Source organism: Cricetulus griseus, unplaced genomic scaffold (genome assembly GCF_003668045.3).
Source record: "Cricetulus griseus strain 17A/GY unplaced genomic scaffold, alternate assembly CriGri-PICRH-1.0 unplaced_scaffold_1, whole genome shotgun sequence".
Taxonomy (NCBI): Eukaryota; Metazoa; Chordata; class Mammalia; order Rodentia; family Cricetidae; genus Cricetulus; species Cricetulus griseus.
The window spans coordinates 9,295,002-9,304,230 of record NW_023276808.1 but is presented as its reverse complement, the minus strand read 5'-3'; the positions used below and the strand labels follow the sequence as shown (position 1 = coordinate 9,304,230).

At 46.3% G+C, this 9,229-nt stretch overlaps 1 protein-coding gene across 1 annotated transcript; it reads right to left on the bottom strand.

Annotated features, from left to right (window-relative positions):
* Nucleotides 1–6,378: 6,378 nt before the first annotated feature.
* Nucleotides 6,379–8,060, bottom strand: LOC113838279 (polypyrimidine tract-binding protein 1-like). Its single transcript, XM_035453661.1, is given in 2 exon segments — nt 6,379–7,602; nt 7,605–8,060. Coding segments are annotated over 2 exon segments (1,497 nt in total). The 5' UTR covers nt 7,995–8,060; the 3' UTR covers nt 6,379–6,495.
* Nucleotides 8,061–9,229: the final 1,169 nt, after the last annotated feature.

The following is a 9,229-nucleotide window of genomic DNA, read 5'->3' as shown; positions in this document are numbered from 1 at the left end:
CATACCAGGACAGCCTCTGAAGCCACAGAAAAACCCTTTCTCAAAAAAAAGCCTTGCTTAATCGGGCAAGTCCTAAACACAACAGTGTTTTAATTTCAAATAATTGTCACCTGGTGTCCTATTGTCCACCAGTCTGAGATCTGCTTTTCTCAGAAGAAAACTGTAACTTTATGGAACAGCCAGCGTTAAGGTTGCTAGTGACCCTGTAATGTCTCCTTGAGCAGCTTCTTGCAGATGTATTCTTTGATATGTGGATAGGCCTACTGGCTGCTTTTAAATAAGGGGGTGGCTCATTTGTAACGGTTTGCAGCCAACTGTCTAGACATTCCTGGTGAACAAATGTGTATCGTAGCATCCTAATTTCTAACAGGCCTGGAGAGCAAATACATATCTTTGGGTGTTTTAGAGTCAGTCCTCCCTCTGTGAGATTCTACTTTGTGAGACTATCTTCTAAGCATTTTAAAATCCTTTGTGTTACCAATTTTACTCTTCTACATCACAGCTTAGTAGTGGAGTGCTACCAAACACATTGGATGCTCTTTACAACCTCTACAAAATTAACAATAAATGGATCTTACAGGAAAAGTTTCAATACATAGTGCTAAACCTCTAGAAGGAACTGAAGACACTATCCATGTTAAATTTTGACAACCTGATTTTCATGGGTGCACCAAAAGCATGTTAAACTTGACTATAAAGATGATTCTACATAAAGCTCCCTGCTCCCAATGCTCAGAACAGACTCAGCCCACAATGCAAAGTTATTCAGAGGCCTGCCTGTGGGTCCAGGGCATTTCAAGAATGGCATGGGATCTCACTGAAAGAGAGTATGGCTTCAGCTCCCCACACACATCCAGGGAATACCCAGGCTACCAGCTCCAGCACCTCACCTTCTGCCACTCCCAATCTGAAGACAGCCTCCCCTCACTCACCATGTTGTGGTTTTCCAGCTTGCCCTTGGTCAAAGCACAGCACATAAAACCACTGGCACAAGTGTCTCTTCAAAGCCAATCCTGAAATCAGTGGCCAGAAGGGCCCTGTACCACTTCTGACTGGCAGGTTGCCTAGGAGCCTGATTGACTAGTAAGGTCCCAGTGACAAGAGCACCTCCAATAGGATTACAGTGTGATTAAAGACACAGCCCAATGGATTTTGATACTTCTTTCATCCAAGGTAGTGACCTTTTCTAGATCAGCAGAGATCTGCACTTGCCACAGGACCAATAGCTGACCCTATTTTCTTGCACTCCAAAGGCATTTCCCTTTCTTCCACCTGGACACAATGTGGCTAGCTAGCTTGTTCAGCCCACTATAGTTACTATGTGTATGCAATGATTCTCTGTCATAAAACTAGTAGAGTTCCCAGAATATTAACTACCTAAGAGAGATTTAAGGACACAAAAGCAGATGTTTGTTATGTGGCGTTACACTGAGGTCAGGTGCACTGAAGGTGCTTTTTACCTGGTTGTCACAGGAACTTGAGACAATCAGGGAAGATAAGTAGGAACAGAATTATCAAAACTTTACCCCCAATATGTATATATAGTTTGTGTGTGAGAGAGTTTTTTTGGTTTTCTGAGACAGGGTTTCTCTTTGGCTTTGAAGGGTATCCTGCAATTAGCTCTTGTAGACCACGCTGGTCTCGAACTTAGAGAAATACTCCTGCAATTGCCCTCCAAATCCTGGGATTAAAGGTGTGCACCACCAACACCTGCCTTGATATAAGATAAATTTTAAACATGAATTGAATAAAATCCAAAGAAATTTCACAATTGTCGCGTCCACCCTTGACCAGCAAGAACGAAGCAACATCGAGGAACCTTCTCACAGTTTAATCAGGAACCTTGATTTACAGTGAATGGCGGCCTCGGGTAGAGGAAGACAGGGCCTGATATAGTCTACATCTGCTTCCTGCCACATGGATTATGGACCAAGATGTGGATGCTGCCTAAACTACCTACACAACACCATGCATACCTGAGAAAGCTCTAAAGAACAGAATCTTCTTTTGTTCCCTGGAACTACTCTTTACTGAGTCATACTATTGTAGCTGGTGTCCTAGAAACTTAATAACATTCTAACCACGTATTAAGGAAATACATTCGATTTTGCTATCTTTATACTATTTTCTTAACTATTTGCAATATTTATAAGACCAACCTGAAATTGGAATGCAATATTCAGGAATTCTATTCATGAGACTATCAGTTTTCCAATCAGTGTTCCCACTGCACTCCAAGGAGTGCCTGTGTGTGCACACTGGACAGTGATATTACAAGCATCATATCTTCCATTGCCAGGGCTACAGATTCTCCCTCATTGGCTAGGACCACCCAGCTTGGCCTAGAATATTAGTAGGCTCCCAACCAGGTGATCAGAGTTCAAATGACCCAGATAGCACAGTTCTTCCAGCACTGCCCTTCCAGCCTAGAAGACAGTGGCCTTGTAATGAAAATTTGTATTTTAGTAGGCATTGTTCCACTCTCCTGGAACACATCCTGCTCCTCGTGCAAAGCACAGGCTGTTTTTTTTCTTTTGTGCACATTACATTATATACTCAATGTGCAGTGCCACCAATCCTTAAACTCATAGCTGGGAAATACTGCAGCCAACTGTATGTCACATTCAAACATTAAGCAGCCAAAGACAGAGTCCTTCCTCCTTCACTATCCTTTATATATGCAGGCTACCAGCATATGGTGCCATTAGTACTAAAGGGGATCTTATTCTTTTTATGTGTTTTGTTTTGTTGTTTTCAAGACAGGATTTATCTATGTAGCCCTGGATCTCATTCTGTGGACCTGGCTGGCCTCAAATACAAGAATATGGCTGCCTCTGCCTCCTCGGTGCTGGTGTTAAACATGTGTACTGCCACCGTGCAGTTAAAGGTAGATTTCATCACCTTTTTGATATAGGGTTTCTCTGTGTGGCACTGGCTGTCCTGGGACTTATTCTGCCAGTGTGACCTGGAGCTCAAAGACATCTGCCTGTCTCTGCAGGTGCTGGAGAAGTGTGGTTGGTCTGCAATGTTGAAATGCTGGGACATTGTCAAGCAGCAATATCCACCATGTGATCCATGCCATTATTTCACAACATAGCTTCACTTGTTATGGATTTGTATATAAGCAATTATCATTTGTAATTACATGGTTCTTTATGCTCCATGAGGTACTTCATCTGCAAAGGGGGCATTATTCAGAGAAGCTATTTAACGCCATGGCAATGAGACTTATTTTTAAAAAAAATCAAATAATTTTCTGATTTTTGTGTGTGTCTGTAAGGTGATTGCAGGTTTTTAGACCATGACAGTTATGTGGAGACCAGCAGTCTATTTCATTGAGTATATTTTGGCCACAACTCATCAATCAGTAGACCCATAATTTTTTTGGTCTTTTGAGACAGGGTTTCTCTGGATTGCTTTGCAGATTGTCCTGGAACTTATTCTGTAGACAAGGCTGGCCTTGAATTCATAGAGACCCACCTGCATCTGCCTACTGAGTGCTGGGATTAAAGGCATGTGCCAGGTTTGCCCGGTGACCCATAAAATTCTAATTCCCCTGTGTATCTCTCTGTGGGTAAAGACTTTAGTCCTCCAAGTGAGAATGTCTCTATTGAAGAAACATGTACTTCTTATTTGACCACCGGACAGGAAAAACAGGAACTGAGAATGTGGGATTGTTTTAGAGATGGGGAAAAATCCATTATTTGGCTTCATTAGAATATTTAGTTTTGCATATATTTGCCTTCTAAGCTCGTTACTATTCCAGGGATGGATTATTTACTATATAGTTTCTTTATCATTCCAAATTAGTCAAACTGAATAAATACATTTTAAATTCTTATCAACTTTGTCTTTCTCTTCCTTTTAAGAAAGGTATTTCTGTGACTCCCTGTCTGACCTACAACTCACACTATAGACCTGGCTATCATTGGACATCAGAGAGATCTGTCCATCTTGACTACAGAGTACCTGCATTAGAGTTGGGCATGTCACTAGATAAGTTGCTTCATTTGATTTGCTTATTGAGGATGAGTGGCTGAACCTTGCTTGTTAGGGGAGCCAGAACACAGGCCCTGGTTATTACTCCAGTAACTGAAGAAGGTACCAATCAAATGCAGCCTTTCTGCCTTAAAGTCCACTGTCTTTCAACTATGAGAAATTATTTTTCCTTATCATTGAATCTGTTGTAAACCATCAAAGGACCTGGGAAGAGTTGTGCCTTATTGTGTAGGTGGTGAAAACCCAGGCTCACAGAGGTAATTCAATTTTGATTATACTTAAGCACAACTCCTCATGTTACTCATCCCATCTTTCTAATGACTCACTAAGTGAAGTTGAAGCCACCTGAGCCAGGCATGGTGTCAGAGGACTGTAATCATGGTCCTCAGATATGGAGGTAGGAATTTCAGGATTTCAAACTCATGCATGATAAAAATGGTCAATGGGGTATGGTGTATGACAGTACAAAGTCAGACTGTGACTAGTTCAGGACAGTGTTCATAACCTTCCCTGAATCTCCAGTATTTCAGGGCTATGGCACCAACATTTGTTACCTAAGGTATTTACCACCCCATCTTTCCTATTTCTTATTTAATTTCATGAATGTTATTTAAATTAGACACAGTCTTATTTGACATATCCATCTCATTTCCCTCTCCCTTCCATCGTCCCATGCCACCCATACCCACCACCCATCCCATCCCCCATCCACTCCAAAAGGAGAGTGAGGCCTTCAATAAGGGATCATCAAAATCTGTCAAGTCATTTTTGACCGGGCCTAGGCCCTCCCTCGTGTGTCTATGCTTATTGAGTATGTCTGGGTTCCCAAACATTCTTTTAATAGGGATAAATACAGATCTTCTACCAGAGGCCACATAGACTGCCCAGGAGTTGTAGCTGACACCCACATATAGGGACTCTGGGGTCAATGACATCCCACTTGTTCAAGTCAGGTGTTTGGGTGAGTTTCTTCAGGTTGGTCTGGGCCCCTATGCTCATCACTCCTCCCTCTCTGCAACTAGATCACAGAGTTCAGCTCAGTGTTTAGCTGTGGGTGTCTGCTGCTGCTTCCATCAGCTACTGGAAGAAGGTTCTAGGATGGCATTTAAGGTAGTCATCAATCTCATTAAAGGGGAAGGACATTTAAGGTACTCTTCATTGTTGCTTAGATACTCAGCTGGGATTATCCTTATGGATCTCTGGACATTTCCCTAGAGCCAGATTTCACTTTAAACCTTTAATGGCTCCCTTTATTATGGTATCTCTTAACTTTCTCTCCTCTTTTCTTTTTTTTTTTTTTTTTTTTTTTTTGCAAGACACAGGCGTTTGTTTATTGAGTCCAGGCCCAGCTCGGCTGATACCTCTACAGCTCAGAATGAAGGGCTCAGGGAAGGCACAGGTTAGAAAACTGCTTTAATGGAAACTCCCCCCAAAACACCATCTGGGACTGGCTGGAATGTGGCCAGGGTTGGCCCCAGGACAATACTGAGCCTGTAGTTGTTACCAAAATATACATGTCACCATAAAAACCTGCTGCACCGCCTCAGCTCCACACAAGTATAAAAATCATAAATATTTACACTCTTGCCACTCCTTCACAGAAGCAAGGTCCAGGGAGCCCTTCCCACAGACAGGCTAGGCATGATATGGGCATTTGGGAGGGGCATTAAGGCCTAGAGGTCAGCCCCTCACCTGGGCCTAGTCAGAGGCGGGCAGAAAACAAAACTTTGGTCCAAAATTTGAAGGTAGGAACCCACTGGTCTCAGAGCTGTTTTTCTCTAGGCAGAGGCAGCACTGGCCTGGGTCCCACCTGCAAGTTGGTCACAGGGAAGAGGGGACAAGCACAGGGACACAGAAGCTGAGAGTACACAATACCATTGTATCATTGCTATAAAAAGGTGCTTAAAACTCTATCTCTTGCATATAAATGGGGGAAGATTCAGGTATTTGGTCAAGTGGAAATATTGCTAGGCACGGGTGTCTGCGACCTGCGACCACACAGAATAGAATACAAAGGTCACATGAGGCTGGGCAGTTGAGGATGGCCTGGGCCCCCAGGCTGGCCAGGGACATGGGAGAATCATGTCACTTGATTATAAGGGTGGGGGCAGTGGCCCCAGTTCCTGCACAGCATAGGGAGCCTGTGGTGCAGGCCACTGGCTCTCCTGCAGGTCTAGAGACAAGACTGGTGGCCTAAGAGGCTAGGTGCGCAGCCGCAAGGTGGGCTGGTTTGTAAGGCACGAGAAAGCGGCTGTGTTCGGGGCACCGCTGTGGCCTTATTATGCCTGAGCCCCTCAAGGCATGGTGCCTGGCCTGACTGGACCTCTGTGGCCCAAGCCATTTCCTGCCATGGCAAGGTGGACTAGATTTAATTTTTTAAAAAACAGATAAACTGATCTCTTTAAAAAAATAAAATCTCTGGTCTGTAAGGTCACGTCAGCTGCTTTTAAAGTGGCTTTTCTGGAATGGTGGAAGCTGTTGCAGGCCCACAGGCACCTAGATGGTGGACTTGGAGAAGGACACACGCAGGTGTTGGTTCTCGCCCAGGTCATGGTTGTGCAGTTCAATTAGCGCCTGCACGGCCTCCTCCACAGAGCCCATCTAGATCAGGGCCATCTTTCGGTCCTTCTGGAAGAACTTGAAGCCTTTGACCACACCACCCTTGCTGGAGAAGATGTTCTTGAGGTCGTCTTCTGACACAGAGGGCGGGATATTGGAGAAGTGGAGAGTAGGTGAGGGCGGGAAGATATTCTGGAAGTTCTTGGAGCCCGGCTTCTTGAAGCGGTACAGTGGTGAGCTACCATATTCCTTGGTGAGGCCCTGGTCCTCCTGTCCCTCCCGAGGCAGCTGCACACTCTGATGCTTCGACAGTATGATGTGCAATGACTTCCCGTGTAGCTTGTGTGCATTCAGGTGTCTCATGGCCCGCTGGGCCTGACTACCATCCGCCATCTGGACAAGTGCATTTTCTTTGTTGTTGAACAGAATCTTCACCCACAGCACGTCACCATAGACTCCGAAGAGAATAAAGAGGCTTTGGGGTGTGACTCTCTCAGGGTTCAGATTGCTGACCAGAAGGACGGAATTTCCGGCACCTGCCAGGCCTGGAATGGCAATGCGGCCAGCTGCAGCAGCCGAAGCAGCAGAAGGTATGGCCAGGGGGGCCAACGCTCCGTGGACATTAGGAACAGAGAGGCCAAAGGCTGCAGCCATGGTCTGGTCCAGCGAAGGCTGGCTGTCCCCAGAGGGCAAGTCGGGGCGAGTGTAGTCCCTGCTCTTGTCATTGTTGTACTTGACATAAAGACTAGTGAGCTTGGAGAAGTCAATGCACAATGTGCACCAGGCTTTGTAGATGTTCTGGCCATCCAGCGACAGCATGGCATGTTGGGCGCTCACAGGGTCGGCATACTGCAGCAGTGCCTGGAACCGGTTATTCTTGGTAAACGTAATGATCTTCAGAACTGTGCCAAACTTAGAGAAGATCTGGTGCAGAACATCCAGAGTCACTGGGTAGAAGAGGTTTTCAACAATGATCCTGAGCACTGGGCTCTGGCCTGCCATTGCCATCCCTACATCCACGGCAGCGGCAGAGGCTGCCAAGCCAGGTTTCCGGACTGCACAGAGTTCACAGCCTGCAGGGCTGCCTGGGCACGTGCATGGTTGGGTGAGCTGTCAGTTTTGAGCTCCTTGTGGTTGGAGAACTGGAGATAGATGGGCTGTCCACGCAGCACGGGTGCCACTGACGTATAGTAGTTGACCATAGTGTTGGCAGCCTCCTCTGTGTTCATTTCAATGAAGGCCTGGTTTTTCCCCTTCAGCATAAGGAGGTTGGTGACCTTCCCAAAGGGCAGCCCCAGAGAGATAACCTCGCCCTCAGTGACATCACTGGGCAGTGAACGGACATGGATGACTCTGGAAGGGACCCCTGTGCTCCTGTTGTCACCTTTAAACTTCTTGCTGTCATTTCCATTGGCTGCAGAAGTGGAGCTGCTCATGATGAAGGGGCCGTTGCTGACACACGTGGAGAAGAGCTCGTCGGAGCCCCGCTTTGTACCGACTGCTATGTCTCCTACTCCCTCATGCCCTCCTCTCTCCTCCTCTGCTCCTCTCCTCTTTCTCATAGCTTCCTCTCCCCTACCAACATGCCTCCAATTAGTCCAGGAGCTCTTGTACTTTTCATCTTATCTGGGGGACAAAAGCAAGATTTTTAAGGGTGGAGTCTGAACTGAGGTGCATCCTGTTTAAGGCCTGGCCTTGACACCCTGAGGGTGGTGTGTGGAATGGTGCTACAAAACACAGTCTGGAGGCAACCCAGTCTCTCTATTTTCCTACACCTGACTGTTATGGTAGAAGCTTCACCCAACTTGCCTTCTCCACCTCCTCAAGGAACAGATGCCTTACAGGATGGTCTACAGGATGGCAGGTAAGCGAATTACTTCTCCACCCATACCTCCTGCTGAATGTTAGCTCACCTAAACCCTACTCCCCAACTCCACACATTGTACCCAGTAAGAAGGAAGAAGCCAGACTTAAACTGAAGCCCCTATACCCAGGGAGTCTGGGTTGTGTAGGCAGAAGCCCTCCTGACTTCTATATCTTTGGAAAGAGGTTGGAATGCTGGGTAGCACTATTCCTCCCCTGTCCTCCAGGTGCCAAGGATGGGCATCACCTGGAGTCACCTCAGTCCAGACTCCACCCCGAGAAAGACTATTTTTGGCTCTACCCCTAGGGGGTTGGTAAAAGCCTCCACATCTGATTCACCTGGTGGGCCACAAGCAGCAGAGGTGGGTTTGGAGATTGAAAAAAGCCAGGAGGCCAGGGAAAAAAGGCTCGGGGGCATGGGGTTCTGAAGCCAGCCATATTCACCTGCCAGTGGCTTGAGTTGGTCTCAGGACTATCTGAAAAATATCTTAACAATTTCCCAAATGAGTTGGAATGGACAGAAGGGATTGGATATTTTTAGCAGAAAAGGCTTTGGAAAAATTCCAGGGCCTTACCGGTCTCAGCCTTGAGCAGTACCAGTTCCGGGTACTGACAAGTATCTGACACTATGTGACTGCACACTGTGCAGGGCCTAAGATGGTCACAATGACTAACATGGAAGGGGAGGAGCCTTGGGTAGAGAAACCCCACAGAAGCCATGGGGCAGAAACCTCACTTGGGCTGGGAGACTGAAGGGGAGAAATGAAACCCCCAGGTGGCTTCCTTGCAATGGGAGTGGATAGTTCCA